The following is an 18125-nucleotide window of genomic DNA, read 5'->3' on the forward strand; positions in this document are numbered from 1 at the left end:
GGGGAAAGTATAAAAGTAAAAGCCTTTTGCCCTAGCCAGTGGGCACCCCCCAGTTGGCACCCCCTCCCGCTCGGGAGCTGCAACCTCTTCTCCTGCCTCTAATAAACTATCTTCCTTTACAACTTTTTGCCTCTCCCTGGTCCGTGTGTCCATTCTTCGGCTTCACGAGACATGATCCTGCCCCACACCCAGAAACTGCCGGCAGATCCAACATCATCTACATCACTATGATGCTATAGTTGAGAGGCACATTACTGCCTCCTTTAGGGGTCTAATGTAATCCACCTGCCACCACGTGGCCAGCTGGTTCCCTCAGAGATTTGTGTCCTATCAGGTTCTCTACGTTGGCTTCTGCTATTGGCGGGTTGGGTGCTCTGAGAGGCAGTCGCCAGCCAGATCAGCCCTGATGAAGGGCAGCCCATGAGGTCTGACATATGCACAGCCTCCATCCTGTTACTATGGCCACTTTGTATATGGCTTCTTTGAGCAAGCACTGGGGTGTTTTGGGGAAAAGGCCAATGTCCATCGATTACAGAGATCTCCTTATTGAATGCCTTCTAATGGACATTTACATGGGACAATACATCCAATTCTATGGATCGGATAAAACTAAATTTATGAAAAGCGGTTTGGATGCCAGTCTCTTAGTGCCACCTGATAGGAGCTGTGTGGTCTTTAGTTGTGGATGCAGCCAGCCTGTAAGGAGGGACCTGGGAGAATAAGTAACCCACCTCCCTCTCTTCCGCCAATGCTCCCCATTGGCTGTATCTGGCCAGAAGCCAGAGAACCAATTGATGTGGTTCATGTAAGTCAACCTCTAGGAGCTCAGAGCAGGATGAAGAGGAGACATTCATCTGGATGGGCTGTGGTAGACAGCCCCTAAAATGGTTCCCACCGAGCTCCACCTTGGTGGTATTGACCCCCTGTGTAGTCCTTTGCCATGTTGCACTAGGGTTGGTCTGTGTGGCCAGTGGAACATAGCAGAAATAATGAAATGCCAATTCACTTATTCGGTTATAAAAAGCACTGCAGCTTAGGCCTTCGTCACTGTGGTAGGCAGCTAAGATGGCCCCTATGACCTCTGCCTCCTAATATGCATGCCCTGGTTTAAAACCCTTTCCTGGAGTGTTGGCTGGACCAAGTGAGTTGATTCTAACGAGTAGAATGTGGTAAAGTGATGGGTTATCACTTCTAAGAGTTGGCTACCAAAGACTATACTTCCACCTTGATTGCACCCTTTCTTGCCCTCTTACTTGCTCTGAAGAAGCAAGCTGCCTTGTAGAGAGTCCCTCGTAGCAAGTAATCGAGGGAGACCTGTGGCTAACTGCCCACAAGGAATTGGATCCTGTCAACACCCACTTGAGTGAACATGGAAAAGGATCTACCCTAGGTGAGACTTAAGAATCTTAAATTTCAATGACTGCAATGCCAGCTGACACCTTGATGGCAGCCTTTTGAAAAACCCAGAGCCAGAGGCCCCAGCTAAGCCTTGCCCAGATTCCTGGTCCACAGACAATGTGAGATCAATGTTCCTTGAAGTTTGGAGATAATTTATTATACAGCAATAGGTAACTAATACAGTTTCAGTCTCTCTCTCTCTCTCTCTCTCTCTCTCTCTCTCTCTCTATTTCTCTCTCTCTGATCACTTCCTTTGGGGGAAGTCAGTTGCCCTGTCATTAGCAGCCCTATGAAGGACCCACCTGGCAGAAAACCAAGGCCTCACCTAGCTAAGCCTTCATGTCTGCAGCCCTTGTCCAAACCTGATGCATGAGAGACCCTGAGCCAGAATCCCAGCTAAGCCACTCCCAAATCCCTGACTCTAAGAAACTGTGAGGTAATAAATGTTCGTTGTTTTAAGCTCCCAAGGTTTGGGGTAATATGCTTTGCAGCAATGGATAACTAATATATGAGCAAACAAAAAACATTCACCAAAGAGAGAAAGAGAAAGTCCATGAAATTGGGTGAAATATTATTGAAGAAAAGTATTTGGTTCATTTTCCTGATAGACTCTGAACCTACGTATGAAGTTACTTTTAGAGTTTCTTTCATAACAAAAATACGTTTTCCTTTGACTCAAGGACAAACCCTGGTATGTTCCTCACCTCCACCCTCACCCCACCTCGTTTCTGGCACTCAATATATTTTATGATGATGAAACTGAGGGTTCCTATGACCTTAGATTAAATTCAGCTTTAAATCCTAGCTCTAGAGATCATTCCCCCTGCCCCGTTCCCCAACTCAGATACCTAACCTTTCCCCTGGATAATCAGCAACCCCCAGGCAGCAGAAGACAGTTGTCTGGACATGTCTAATGGTCACAAGATCCAGGACCTCTGGCAGCTAAAGATAACATCTTGACCTAAGTTATGTTTCAGCTCCTGAGGCCTGATGTGGAATGACTCCCTGCTGGAAAAGACCTCAGAACTGTCCTGAAGACCTGAAGAAACTTGGAAGAGACCTTGGAACTGTCCTCAAGATGTGAAGGAATACTTGATTACCCTTATCTCAGACCAATCAGCTCCCAGAACGGACCCCGCATCCCCTAACACAGGGTGTCTTATGACTCTGCCCTTTATAATCTGTAACCTACATGCCATCAGGGAGCCTGGTTTTGAGTATTAGCTTCCTACCTCTGTACTGGCCAATTCAATATTAAACTATTCTTTCTATACTGCAAACTCCTGCTCGTGCATTTCTTTGCATCTTTCCAATTCTGGGGATATGGAAAGAAATCCTTCGTCTGGTTACCAAGAGGGCCCTGGAATCTACAGCTGGGGGCAGAACTGTAAGACTCAGCACAGAGAGTAGGGAGGTGGACACGGAAGGGAGCGGAGAGCAGCCCCCACCGAGTCTCCAAGATCAGGACGTGCCCAGGCAGTGGCGCCACAAGAAGCTGGAGCTAGACCGGCCGGCGGCGCAGGACCGGAAGTTGCCGCTGCCCCGCCCAAAGATGGCGGCTGCAGCGTCACTCGCCCAGGTTCCCTGACCACCCGTAACCAATAGCGCCGCGACGCTCGGGTGACTCACTGGGGCTGCTTGTGCACGACGTTCTATGATGCAACGTTGGAGTCCAGGAAGCCACCGGCGCACGTTGCAGTGACAAGGCGGGGGCGTGTTGGGAGACTGCTATGTCCTTGGAGGTGACCGGGGCGACCGCAGGCATGGTACTAGGTGAGTGCGGCTCGGGGACACCGTTGTGTATAATGAATGGCTCGGTGCCCACGCCTGGGGCAGGAACCTCGTTCCGGCCGATTCCTGACACTTACTGCTGCCTGGCACAGGGTGGGCGCGCCACCCTGTTTCTGTGTGAATGATCGGAGGGACGCGGGTGGGCTCCGCTGGGCCCCCGCGGGCCCGGACGCGCGGGGCCGGCCGCGACTTCCCTCGAGCCCTGTGTGCCCCCGGGGCTGGTATGGCGGCCGCGCGTGGCCCTGCCCAATTGCGAAAAATCCCGTGACTCGTCTGACACTTGGGCACTGTCGGACGTCAGGGGAGTCCAATATATGTCACTCTTCAAAGTGATAGTCAGGGAAGGACTTTAGAATTCTAATTCTCTTTCACACCTCATTTATATTGAGATTTCCAGGGATACCATAGGGCGCATAGGAAAAGGAAAATGGAGGTCTTACTGCTGTCACTGTTCGGACTTAGCTGTGAGGCCTTCTGCAGTTTGTTTCACCTTAGAGCTTCGGTTTCCTTTAAAGATCAGAGAGTAGTGGTGTTTATTTGCCATCCGTGCACTGGCCCTGGGATGTGTGATTTGTATGTGTAATTTTATTTCATCCTCAGTGCAGCGCTTCAATATAGGTATTGTTTTCCACATTTTTTTTAGACAAAGAAATAAGCCCAAAGAGGGTCAGTGAATTTTCCAAGATCACCCTGGCTTTTAAGATGCAATATCCCAAGATTCCAGTCTGGTCTGGCCAACTTCAAAGCCCGACTTTAGTACCGGAGACTCAAGTAGAGGGAAGCAGTATCACAAATTAAAGTGATCAAAGTTCATTTTGAAAAGCTGAATCTGTACTATGTTTTTATGATATGGATGTCATTGAAAGAGGGGCATGGGAAAATAATTATGGTATAATTCCTTTTGGAGTGTGGTCATTTTTACTAATCAGATGGCTGTTCTCTTTACAAAGATAAAGAATGGGTAAAGTAGTTAGCAGTATGAGGTAACTGGTAATTATTGTTGTCCAAATGAGTAACTTATTCTCATTTTGTAAAACAGCAGAGCTGTATGTCTCGGATCGAGAGGGAAATGATGCCACGGGTGATGGAACCAAGGAGAAACCTTTTAAAACAGGTCTAAAGGTAGTGTCTCTTCTCACACGCAGACGACTCTGCGTTTATTAATGGTTTATGTCAGTTATTGTGTGACTTGTGAATAATTTTATTTCAAGCAATAGGTTTCGAAGAGAATTTTCAGGAAAGGGAATGTAAGGATTGTGTACAGTTATGTAGCTTTAAGTGTATTAGATAAGTTAAGTCTAAACTTACTTGAACATATTTAAAAGGTGTCTTTTTTTCCCCTTATCAGGCAGCGTTACATCATGGAATTTTTCTCTCCAGTGAGTCAGAAGGCCAGTTTTGCAATTCTTGTAGAAATAAACAGCTCTCCTCAGACCCACTGAGCTCAAACCCAAGTTTCTTTGAAACTGACTCCTGAGGCCTCTTAGCGAAGTTACCACTAAAACCCAGACGTGAGCCCTGAGACTCAAAGACCTAATTTATACCAGCATACCAAGAATGGACCCATTTCTCAGAACAGATGCTCAGTAACTCATGAGTCTGGACCTGGAAGCCGAATACTAATTTATTAATGTACTATTATTTCTCAGGGCCTAGACTCCTCGAACTAACCTGTTTAGCATATTTATTTTCTAAGCAGACTTATATGGAAAGCCAACTACAGATCAGAAGGGTATTTAGGTTACTGTCAAGTGTCTTGGGAGCATTCTCTCCTCTTGTAGGTCGTACTCTGTGGCTGTGCTTTGGTGTGTCATACATAAGTCTTAACTTTTTAACTCTTAGAGGGAAATCTTTCTCTCATGTCTGGGTTGTTGGGGTGACTTGGGCCTCCCCAAACTGACAAGACTGTTTAGGTAAATGTTTGCAGAATGTTGCTGTTAACAAAAGTGTGCCATGCTGATTTGGGGAATTATAGTTTGGCTCCTTCAATTTCAGTGATATAAAAGGAGGGATCAGTAGAGAGTATCAGGTATTAAATGAGTTCCTAATAATTTGCAAAGATCTCTACAAATTCTAATTGTTAGAAAGATGAACTCTCTTGGATGTTTTTAAAAGATCCAGGTTCCTTCCTCTGTACCAGTCATTGAGTTGAAACTATTGTTAAAACAAGATGAAAAGTATTTTTCAGGTTTGGAAACTAGACCTTTAGAAAAGGTCATTTTTGCAATCTTCAGATCTTGAGACTGGAGAGAGTAATTCCTTACATTTCTTGGTTGACTTGATAAACTTGGGAGAAAATTTGATGGCATATTGGAAACACGTAATAAAACATCTATCTTTTACATACTTTCAACTATTTAAAAAAACAACAATAAACTATAAAATATTAAATGACAGCAATACCTGACATGTCCCAGTATTAGTGAAGAAAGGTATTCTATATATGGTCATTTTTCAAATTAAATGAAGCTTAATCTTTTGTGTCCTTAACCATTATTTTGTTGAAAGATTTTTAGAAACGACGTCCCTGTTTCTTAGCTAGGATTAAGCATTTAGATGGAACCTACAATTAGCTTTTGCTCTTAGCTCTTCTGTGTTGTTTTCAGCTTACCTTCCTCTGGTCCCTATGGCCACTTGAAATTGGGTGCTTCTAGTCTGCTTGTACTGGGAAACTGTATACTGTGTAACTGAACTTGCTAGAATTATTGCAAAAGGACCTGTGGGCTTCTACTTTTAAGAAAATGTTCTTAGTGTTTCAACCAGCCATTCTATCAACTTTGACTTTTGACTGTTGGCGTCTTTTATGCTCTCTTTTTGGCTCTTGATTATGTCCTAGATAGTTGAAGTTGCCTTATAATTAAGGTGTTATGTTGATTTCAAATACTGTAGAATATTAAAGAAATTTTCTTTTCCTCCCTCCCCACCCAAGGCTTTGATGACAGTAGGAAAAGAACCGTTTCCTACCATTTACGTAGATTCACAAAAAGAAAATGAGGTAGGGTGAACCAAAAACTTTACAGAATTATATTTTCTAAATAAACTTTCGTTTGAACATAGATATCTTTAAAAAATTAAATATCTGTTTTTCTTTCTAGAGGTGGGATGTTATTTCTAAATCACAGATGAAGAACATTAAAAAGATGTGGCATCGGGAACAAATGAAGAGTGACTCTCGGGAAAAGAAAGAGGTGAGCAATGAATTTGCCACTGTGAACATTTTAAAAGTTAGAACACTGGGGACAGCCGGTTAGCTCAATTGGTTAGAGCGCGGTGCTCTTGACAATAAGGTTGCCGGTTCGATCCCCACACACCGGCCACTGTGAGCTGCGCCCTCCACAGCTAGATTGGAACAACTACTTGACTTGGAGCTGATGGGTCCTGGAAAAACACACTTAAAATAAATAAAAGTTTTAAAATAAAAAAAATAAAAGTTAGAACACTGGAAACCATGTTAACAAATTGCTTTATCGTTAAAATTAGGCAGAAGACAATTTGAGAAGAGAAAAGAACCTGGAAGAAGCAAAGAAGATTACCATTAAAAATGATTCAAGTCTTCCAGAGCCAAAATGTGTAAGTGTGACATGTATTGTTGCAAATATTGTGGACTTGCGATGGACGTCTGTTATTTCTGTGTCTAGGGTGCCTGCCACGTGGTTTGTTCCTTTGCATTACCTGTCTTTCCTTTCCTGTTAGAAGGGATCAAGAGAAATAACATTTCAGAATTTTGAGGCTGGTAGTTCTTTTGGGGTTTATTTTATTCTAAAGTTTAGTAATTGTGTGTTGGATGGATTCTGTCCTCATTAAAAACTGGCAGACCTGGGATCCAGCCTGGCTGTGCTGTGTGGTGTTGGTCAAGTGATTGTACGCTCCTGAATTACTCGTTTCCTCACGATAAGATGAAGAGGTGGAAATCCATGATTTTCATGATTTTTTAACATACAAAGTTTTGTGATTTTATGAAATTGGATTCCTTCTATATTCTTTTCTAGAACAGAATGCAGGACTGAGTGGGCATGCTTAGATTTCAGATAGTTCTTATTGCTGGTGAATTGTCCTGTTTTTCTTGTTTCCTTAGTGAGGAAGCTGTTTCCTTGGCTGTACTCACCACGCCCTTCCTCTCCTCATCTCCTGTCTCTTTCATCCTCTAAGCAAAAAGCTAGCTACCTTTGTTAACGTCCACCTCCCAGAGGGTCAGGTGGGAATGAGGTCAAGGAAAGGACTGTGTAGACTCCGGCTGTTGCTGTTGTGAATTCATTTATTCACTGATTTTTTTATACTGATTATCTGGAATGCTAGTTGTTTCTCATTGTCGATTTTGCACTAAGAGAGAAAGAAGACCTGGGTTATTTTTTTAACCACTCCAGTATGGTGAAATTTTTTTGGCTCTGACCTGCAGTAGCGTAACTATCTGCAGTTTTGCACCATTTGTCACTTTTTATACTTCACTGCCATCCATCTAATATTAGTGAAAAAGTTGCTATGTGATAAATGACATGATTGGTCAAATGTTGTTTATTTTAACTTGACAGGCGAAGATTCACGCATTAGAAGGATACAGAGGCCAAAGAGTAAAGGTGTTTGGCTGGGTCCACAGGCTGCGTAGGCAAGGTAAATGGCACAGCTTTCCTCTTCTCTGTTTTATTTTTAAATATCCCTGGCCCTAGATGAAAAACAACTTCATTTTCTTGGAGGAATTTTGGTTTTTGGCTGCTAGCTTTTTCAAGGAGATAGTGATTTATATCCCAAATGTATTCTTAATATCACTATTAAAACTTTTAAAATTATTTAAATGCTATGTAAGTATAAGCAATCGGGGTATCCAGTAAATATTTGTATAATTGAATTTAATTATTTAATGAAAAGTAGGGGACGTGTTACAGAAAGTGAAGCGCCAAACCTGAAACTTACTTATGGCAGTAGTGTTGACATTTATAATTAGTATATTTTCATTTCTACTTCTCCGTGGGTCCTGATATTTTGCTTTTTCTTGCTCTTTATTATTTTATTATACGTGTTTTATTGGAAGTGGTTATCAAATCCTTCATGAAAAGAAATGGGACATAAATAAGAAAACGAGTGATTCTGTACAACAATATTTATGACCCTCCCGCTGAGTACACATGCTAAGCACCGCAGGGGAGTCAGTGGTTAATAAGACATAAGCCCTCACCTCGTATTGCTACTGTCTTGCTTTCCCGTGATCATGTGGGTCATGAGGGTCGCATCAGAGCTGCAAGTACAATGAAGAAGAGAAAATGCTTCACAAGTTCTGAGCGGTGATTTTACCAGTGGACACTTCAGAGGAAGGGGGCCATGTGGGAGGTTTGAACTTCCCGTGTTTAAACTTTGGACTTTCCTTTACAGGAGGTTGAATTATGAGAAAGTACTTTTAAGTGCCTTGAGAACAGTCTGGCTAATTTTCTCTTTCTCGGTTTTAGGAAAGAATTTAATGTTTCTGGTGTTGCGGGACGGTACTGGGTATCTTCAGTGTGTCTTGTCAGATGATTTGGTAAATATTTTCTCTTATTGGTGACTAAGCATTAGATGTTTTTCAGTAGGTCCTTTTATTGTTAGTTTTGGGGATTTTAGGATCTGTATACATATTTTCAACTTGTGGAAAACATTTATTTATTAGAAAAAATCGGGTTGTTTGTCCTGTGGAACTCCTCACATTCTGATTTGGGTTGATTACATCATTTATCATGTTCCTCCACTCTCTGTATTTCCTGTAAGCTGGAAGTTGGGTTTGATCAGATTCAGGTTCTTTAGGTGGTGGGGTGGCACAGTGTTTTCATGGGCAAAGCTGTGTTCTTCCAGTTGTATCATTGTGAAACACATAATGTCCACTTGAATTTTTGTATGAATGGTGGGTTCGGGTGTTGATAGCCTGATCCCTCCATCATAAAATTCCCCATCACTTTTCTCCTAATGATTTTATCAAACGTTGATCATAGCTTAGAGGGACCCTGTATTATTTTAACAGTCTGAATTTTAAAGAAAGATAAAAATGAACTTTTCGGATACTTTTAAGAAATGTAGACTAGTGTCAATTATGCCTATGTATGTGTGTATATCTATATATAGATAAATCTTTTGTAAAAATAGCTATTCTTGGGCGGGGGGTGGGGGGTGGGAGATGAGGGTAAGGGGGATCGAATATATGGTGATGGAAGAACTGACTCTGGGTGATGAACACACAATGGGATTTATAGATGATGTAATACAGAATTGTACACCTGAAATCTATGTAATTTTACTAACAATTGTCACCCCAATAAATTTAAAAAAAAATAGCTATTCTTTATTAATAATAAAAATTGATGGCCATCTTATTTTACTAGTTTTGGACCAGATAACTTGTTTGTAAATAATCTCCTTTGCTTTCTATATGTTAGAATATTTTAATGTAAAATGTGAATAACTAAATTTGAACTTGATCTTTCTATAGTGTCAGTGTTACAATGGAGTAGTCTTGTCCACTGAAAGTAGTGTTGCAGTGTATGGAACGCTAACTCTGACCCCAAAGGGCAAGCAGGTGAGTGGATTGATCCCTCACTGGGTGACTAGGTGTTTGTTTGTTTGTTTGTTTTTCAATGTCTTTGTTTGTACTTTTGGTATGTGGCATATAAATACACTAATATGATACACTTACTAAATTTAATATGCCTTTTCCTTTTCCAGTGAAATAGCACTGTACAGCACATAAGATATAACAAGCTCAGGCATTTCCAACCTTAGAGAATTCCTGAATTATCCTCATGGACCATAATGTAGCGGGTGTGTGAATACTTTTTCAGCTAGGTAGAAAAACTTAATGATCTACCCAAAAAATTTCAGGAAAGAGTAGTAATCTAAAATCTGAAACTTTCTGAATAGAATTTGAAAGCCTCTTTTAAAAAAGTTACATATAACTGATATTCAGAGAGATGTTTGTTCCCCAGCCAACAGGCATATAACCTACACCAGTTACAGTTACTTGTTGGTAATTATTATTCAAGTAACTATTACTGTGGTTATATTTGTTGTCTGGGAAATAAAATAAATGTGACATATTAACCACCAGGGGGAGCCCCAAGAGTCTACCAGATAGACTAGAAATATGAGTCTCCCACAGATCATGTAAAAGAACCTATGTGAAGAATGATATCTGATTCAAGTTCCCTAAATTTTCCTTGTAAGTAATGTGATTATAAATGGAGCAGTTGTCGTGATGTTACTTGCTGTCCAGTGTTTGGCACCAAATAATTATGTATTTCATGATATGTGGCTTCTAAAATGAATTGCTTTGAATGGAATTATTAGGGAGAATTTGAATTTTTACTATATATGTATTCCAAAGACAAACAGCTTTGAGTAAAACCTTTGCATCTAAGGAATTTTTCAACGTGGGTACTATGTTATTTAAAATTATTGGGCCAAGGCTGGAAAGATAGCAAAATGTTAGCAGTAGTTAGTAGTTACTCCAGGTTATGGGGTGATAGTTTATTTTATTTTCTAGTTAGTGCTTTTCTATTTTTAAAAAAATCTGTGTGTATGTGTGTGTGTTTACTCTAAAAGAAATATTAAGTATCAATATAAAATTGAATTATTGCGTCTTTATCTTAGAAGGGTAGGCTAATGATGAGGTTCTTAGGTATATCAGCTTAACCCAGTATTTTTTTTTTAATTAACTCAGTATTTTGACATAAATTAAAATCTTTTTTAACACTGTAAAATTTTTGTTTCCTTCTCCCTGCCTGTCTTTCTCCCCACCCCCTTTTAAAAAATGTAGGCCCCAGGAGGCCATGAGCTGAACTGTGACTTCTGGGAACTGATCGGGTTGGCCCCTGCCGGAGGAGCTGATAACTTGATCAACGAAGAGTCGGACGTTGACGTCCAGCTCAACAACAGGCACATGATGATCCGAGGAGAAAACATGTCCAAAATCATGAAAGCACGTTCTGTGGTCACCAGGTGCTTTAGAGATCACTTCTTTGACAGGGGGTACTGTGAAGTAAGTATGCATTCGTCATCGTGCATATGATACCTTTTGCCATTTTTAAACTGGAATGGAGGTGCTCACAATAGGCGTTTCTTTATTCCTCCTTTCCATTTGAACAGGTTACTCCTCCAACATTAGTGCAAACACAAGTGGAAGGTGGTGCTACACTCTTCAAGCTCGACTATTTTGGGGAAGAGGCATTTTTGACTCAGTCCTCTCAGTTGTACTTGGAGACCTGCATTCCAGCTCTGGGAGATGTGTTTTGTATCGCACAGTCATACCGGGCAGAACAATCCAGGACCCGAAGGCACCTGGCTGAGTATGGAATTGTCTTTTATTCAAAAAAATTTTTTAAGAAAATATGTTTAGAAAAGCAATCTTTATGTAGGCAGAGGACGTCTATGTAAAAATGTTACCGTGTTTCCCCGAAAATAAGACCTAGCCGGAGCATCAGCTCTAATGCGTCTTTTGGAGCAAAAATTAATATAAGACCTGGTCTTATTTTACTATAATATAAAACCGGGTATAATATAACATAACATAACATAATAATATAATGTAGTGTAGTGTAGTGTGATGTGATATGATATGATACAATATATACTACCAGGTGTTATATTAATTTTTGCTCCAAAAGACGCATTACAGCTGATTGTCTGGCTAGGTCTTATTTTCGGGGAAACACGGTATATTAAGAAGATATATGATGGGCAGTTGAATAAATTACTGGAAATCATGTAAGAAGTTTTGCCTCTTAGGCCATAACTAGTTGTGGTCTGTTCTTTCACTTTGCCTTGATCCTTTATGTGCTAAGGAATAAACAAGAATTTACTCTTCAAGGAGGAACGGTGGGTGGGTGGTCTAAAACTAATTTGCAGAGTTGAGAGGTGGTTAGCAAGGTTGGCATTTTCCCTTTCTAGACAGTTTCCCCGTGTTAAAATTTTTGCTTGAGGGAAACTTAGTAGAAACGAAGAGCAGCTCTGAGCTGGTGTCTCGTTCTTCAGATACACTCACGTGGAAGCGGAGTGCCCTTTTCTGACCTTTGAGGACCTCCTGAACCGATTGGAGGACTTGGTTTGTGACGTGGTAGACAGAGTCTTGAAATCACCCGCAGCAAGTATCGTGTATGACCTGAACCCGGTAGGTATAGTGTTTTATGGAAAAGCAAAATTACGATTCTGTTTTTTAGAAGGTAATGAAGTCTTCACCCTCAATTTTTGTAGATTTGATGGCTTGTTGAGTTTTGCAATTTCAGTGTCTAGCATATATATATTTTTGAGGTATAATTAATATATAATGTTATGTTAGTTTCAGGTGTACAACATAATGATTGATATATGTGTATTTGTGAAATGATCACCACAATAATATAGTTAACATCCATCACCACACAGTTACAATTTTTTTCCCCTTATGTTGTGACCTTTCAAGATCTACTCTCTTAGCAATTTTCAAATTTACAACACAGTATTATTAACTGCGTTACATCCCCAGGACTTACGTATTTTATAACTGGGAGTTTGTACCTTTTGACCACCGTCACCTATTTCTGGACTAATATTTTGAAGATTAAAATTTGATACCACTCATTGCCAATAATTATATAGTATTTTAACTTACATAGGAGGAAGTTATGTCATATATTTTCCATTTTTAGGAGTGTCTACATTGGTTTTCATCTGAAATAATATTTTACAAAGATGCTAAATATTTTTTGTTAAAGTGGAAATTTTAGTGTTCATGGTTTTTTTTATAGACACTATCTTTTTCTTTTGACTGTAGAACTTTAAGCCTCCCAAACGGCCTTTCAAACGGATGAACTATTCAGATGCAATTGTGTGGCTAAAAGAACACAATATTAAGAAAGAAGATGGAACTTTCTATGAATTTGGAGAGGTATGTATTCCTTTCTAATCATTGTTTCAAAAGTGGCCTGGTGCTTAAGTGGATTGCTGCTTCTGCTTAATTAACCAGTGAAGTAGGAGGCGTCTGCTGAGCATTCATTGAGTTAATAGAGCTGGAGTAAGCGTTTCTGTAGCAGTCAGTAAATAGCAGCAAGTTTTTAGCCTTCACGTCTGATCCTTTGCCTCTTTCCTTTTCTTCCGTGATCAGTCGTCACAAGCTCTGTTGTAATTCTCTAGGCTGGCAGAATGCTTTAGAAAGTTGTGAACTAAAATTACATGCAAAATCTTGGTGTGTGTATGTGTTTGTTTTGTTTGTTTGGAGAAAGCGTCTGTCTCTCTCAAAAAGGTTTCCGCCCACCAAAATAGTGAATTAAAACTCCTGTGTGTGGAGGAGATTCAAAGAAGAAAATAGCCATTGGTTAAAATGCAAAACTAATGGAGAAAGGCTTGATGGGGAAGGTGGCCTGGTGCGCCAGGTGAACTGAGTATGTGTCTGTTTGGCTTGGGACCACCATCCTGGCATGAACTGGGGGTATGGATTGTTCACACTATCCTAAGCCCTGTGTGGTTAACCATTTCTTACGTGGTATTTTCAAATCTAACTGCTTTACCTATGAAATGTAACTACTGCTAGACAGAGTTTTGTTCTGTTTTAAGGACTGTATAGAAGGACAAACAATATACTAGGCATATATAAATTATTCTTTTGTTTCATGAATTCAGTTGATGATACATAACAAAATTTTATACTGAAAACGTGAGAACTGTTAATACTTAGCAAAGTGGTTTGACTGAGTGGAAAGAACACAAGCTTTGGAGTAAGATGGGCTTAGCTCCCACCTCTGTCCTTACTGCTGTCTTACTGAAGGCCAGTGACCCTGCTCTGGTTCCTTATCTCTGCCTTGCAGGTAACATCCACCTTGCAAAGTTGTGAGCGCTCAATGAGTTAAATGCCTAGCAGGGTCTGGGCGCAGGAAGCCCTTAATGCATGTCAGCCTTTACACCCAGACATATGAGGGCACTAGAGGAGATAAACAGTCTTCAGGCTTTTTGGAATGTGCAGTAAGATTTTTCCCCATTAAATTTTATGCAGAACTCTAGTATGAAAAGTAGGTAAAAGCTGAGACCAGCGCGGTCCCACTCACTTCCCACTTCCCCTTTAGAGGGTTCAGGACTCCAAGGACTAGAGCTTGAAAACAGCTGTGCCAGGTGTTTGTTCGGCTCCATTTCAGTTCTTATATTCAACAAATAAGTGAGTCTTGTCCAGTTCTCTCGGTCAGTTTTTACTAGGACAAGAGTTTTCAGTTTTCACTGGAATTTGTATGTGGTTTACTGAAGGGCGTTTTGAGAGAGAAACAGATTAACTTGATTAATCATTATCTGACATTTCTTGGCTAACTATTCCAGGTGTGATTACACTTAAAATTTGACACTGGTTATTTGTCTTACGACTGTGTCTGACTACCAGCGAAGGCCTAGAGGTTTATTATCATAGGAAAGAAGTATAGATAACAGGAGAGTTTAAAGATTGGTGGTATTAACAACATGCACGGTGTAGATCAGTGATGTTCTGGAGCGTTCACTGATTTCCTCGTGCCTCGTGGGACTAAGTGGACCACGTTTGCTTCAGAGCTAAATAAAACTGGCCACTGGAGAAAAGGAACTAACTGACCAGTATCTAGTCACAGTGATATGGCTCGGGTGTTTTTTGTTTTGTTTTGGGGGAGGGATTTGTATTATATTTATTTGTTTTGAGAGAAATTGTCCCTTACACCTATGTGTATGGGTTATGGGTGGCTGTGTATCCTCTTCCATGTTGCATTAAGCAGATGAAGGGCAGCTACTGGGTGAAAGAGCTGCTTCTGTCTTGTTGCATTTCGAGCTGTAAATGTTAATGAAGTCTTGTTTAACCTCAGGATATCCCAGAAGCTCCTGAGAGACTGATGACAGACACCATTAATGAGCCAATCTTGCTGTGTCGATTTCCTGTAGAGATCAAGTCCTTCTATATGCAGCGATGTCCTGAGGATTCCCGCCTTACTGAATCTGTCAGTTTGTGATTCAAATCGTATTAGTAATTTTGATTTTAAAGGGGGTAGGGACTGTCATTGGAATAAGATAACAGTTCATGGCAAATATCTCATTATAAATCTAGAATGACCATTATTTTAAGAAGTGGCTTTTTTTGGCCCTCTGATTGGGTTTAAAATATCTTGTTAAATTACAGAATTTAAACAATATTTGAATTTTGCATGATCATAGAGTTCCGTTAGCTATAAGAACTTAATTGTGGTTTTCATTTAAACTCTGGAGCAATGCCATGTCTGATAGCCTGGTAGTAACTGCATTTTATTCGCTTGTTTTTAAAGGTTGATGTGTTGATGCCTAATGTTGGTGAGATTGTGGGAGGCTCAATGCGTATCTGGGATGGTGAAGAGATGCTGGCAGGTTATAAAAGGGAAGGAATTGACCCCACGCCCTATTACTGGTACACAGATCAGGTAAACAGTTTTTCAAATACTCTTTAAAATATTTTCATTGTAATAGTTCTGTATAAATTGAAATTTTTAAGAGGAGAGAATTTTTAAGAGAGGCTAGAACTTTGGCATTTGAAGAGCTGTATTCAGTTTTGTGGTTATAATAATGTGGTATGTGAGTATTGCCTTTTTTTTTTTTTGCTAATACGTTAATGTCATTTGAAAAGCTGTTTAACTGCTGCCTTGCTTGCTCATTGCTGCTGAGTTTTTAAAAATTTATCATTAGGTGCTACCAACATCTAATGCTAGGTTTCATTTTCCCCTGATAAACAGAGACATTGACTTGGTTTAAAAATTTGAAATCTCTTCTTTCCAGGATGGCACTTAATCCCTAGTTTATTTTTCATACCAAATTATTTCTTCACATGTGGTCCACAAAGATGTATAGATTAAGGGTTGAATTCTTAACCATAATAAGTTAACTCATTTCCCAGTAGAACATTTTAACTATTTTAGACAAAATTGTAAACTAAACATTATTCTTCTCTCTCATTTTTAAACAGAGAAAATATGGCACTTGTCCTCATGGAGGATATGGGTTGGGCCTGGAACGATTCTTAACCTGGATTCTGAATAGGTATCACATCCGAGATGTATGCCTATACCCTCGCTTTGTCCAGCGCTGCAAGCCATAACCGGTTCCTCCTGAAGATGGAAGGAAAGAATACGGTTTGTGAGAGCAACAGACTGCCTCTTTGAAAAGAACAAAAAGCCAAGATCTTCCCGTTTTTTATTCCACTGGGGTATAGCTGGTTCTGTTTTCTCTTTTTGTTTTCTATTCCTGCTCCCACAGAAACCAATCCAAATCACGTGAACATAAGTGACATTGATGTCATTTTAAGAAAAAATATCCACTACAAAATTTGGGATAAATGTGTGATATGTAATTCTGCAGTTACGAATACATTTCAGCATTTTATCTAATTACAGTTTATATCTTTGCGCCATACATACCATATATAATTTAGCAGTTTTTAATTATGGTCTAACACATTCCAGTTACTTAATCTTTCTGTCCTTTTAAGTAAACTGAAATTCTTTAATTTGTATCATTTTATTGTATCAATGAGTTAAAACAAACATCTTGGGGGGAAATTGACAATACGTTATAAAAATCTAGTACTAGAACAGTATAATTCAACAGTAGATATTGGAATTAAATGAATTGTCTCTTGCATTAATTATTAATCTTTTCTAAATCTGTGTAGCTGCTTATAATTCTGAGGCATACGAATTAATATGGAAGAATTTGTAAAAACGGAATTGCCTTAAACAATTTGTTTTTAGTACTTCAGTTGGAGAGCACCCTTACTAGCAATTTAAGCTAAAGAGGCAGACTGATCTTCACTCTTTCCTAAATAATTAAGAATAAACAAGTTCCAAAAGAATTTACAGCTAGAATCTTAATGACAACTGTAAGTGACTGAGTTGTCCCCACTGTGTCCTCAGATCTAATCTGTGCTACCTTATTAACTCTCAGCAGGTTATTGAATGGCTTCATTTCAGATTTGGTTAATTTCTCCCCAAAAATGCATGTCATGTATACTCAATAGGCTGTATTCCCAGCAATCAATAAATGGGCGCACATGAAAACCCTTTTCAGGCTTAATTTTTTTTTTTAAACTGAACATCTCTGTCTCATATTAGTTTGTGCCTCTTGCACTTTTTTTATCTTTTTATTTTCATGGTGTGAAATTAGATATTAATTAAATTTAGTAGGAATTACTAAAATTACACAGCAATGAAAAAGAATGATTTTTAAAAATTAGATGTGGGTCCTAGTTACATCTTTTTGTAATCATTTTTGTGTTATTTTTGCACACATTAGATTATATCCTGTTTTGCAAGTGAGTGAAATGACAGATGGGAATTTGGCCTGTATCTTTCAACAATACTTGTAAGAACGTGAAAGGGCTCTAATTGGATTCAGGTACGCAGTTCATAAGATCAGAATTTAGGTGAAGAGGTTAGACTCTATTAGCCTAAGTTTTAATTGTGTAAATGAGTTGAGAGTTTTAATACTGAGGGAGAGCAGTGGAATTAGATGAGGATCAGGGCATCAAGGTCAAGGTGACATCAGCCCGAGAAACTGCACAGTGAGCAGCAAACCTCACACACGTACCATGTTTCCCCGAATATAAGACCTACCTGGAAGATAAGCCCTAGCAGATTTTTCAGGATGACATCCCCTGAACATAAGCCCTAATGCGTCTTTTGGAGCACAATTTCATAGAAGACCCGGTCTTATTTTGGGGGAAACACTGGGTTTTCGTTCCCGTGGTGGTTGCTGTAATCCAGGCGTCACAACCTCACCCCACGTCCCTGCCGAGGGTCCAGCTCACAGACACACCCTGGGTCTGAGTTCTGGTCTCGTGGCACTCTCTCACCGGGCTTTTATTCCGCAACTCTTTCCTTCTTGAAACCTGATACAGGTGTGGCTCACACCAAAAACCCCCTTGATCTTTGGTACTTGTGCAGCAGACCTGCTCAAATTTTAGAGACAGATGAGAGGCT

The 18125-nt window shown here is 39.9% G+C and overlaps 1 protein-coding gene across 2 annotated transcripts; it reads left to right on the forward strand.

The window, feature by feature from the left end:
* The first annotated feature begins 2966 nt into the window (after nt 1-2966).
* NARS1 (asparaginyl-tRNA synthetase 1) lies at nt 2967-17209 on the forward strand. Of its 2 annotated transcripts, none has more exons than XM_019755315.2 (15): nt 2967-3171; nt 4232-4311; nt 6119-6184; nt 6285-6377; nt 6670-6759; nt 7719-7797; nt 8628-8698; nt 9638-9724; nt 10961-11182; nt 11290-11489; nt 12175-12310; nt 12953-13066; nt 14991-15122; nt 15444-15575; nt 16115-17209. In XM_019755315.2, exons 1-15 carry the CDS (start codon nt 3129-3131, stop codon nt 16244-16246), a joined length of 1677 nt encoding a protein of 558 aa, XP_019610874.1. In that variant the 5' UTR covers nt 2967-3128; the 3' UTR covers nt 16247-17209. The 2 variants fall into 2 exon arrangements, with proteins under 2 accessions (XP_019610874.1, XP_019610875.1); XM_019755316.2 differs by having other exon boundaries at nt 2969-3171; nt 4229-4311.
* Nucleotides 17210-18125: the final 916 nt, after the last annotated feature.

This window comes from Rhinolophus sinicus, linkage group LG09 (assembly GCF_036562045.2).
Source record: "Rhinolophus sinicus isolate RSC01 linkage group LG09, ASM3656204v1, whole genome shotgun sequence".
NCBI classification, from domain to species: Eukaryota; Metazoa; Chordata; class Mammalia; order Chiroptera; family Rhinolophidae; genus Rhinolophus; species Rhinolophus sinicus.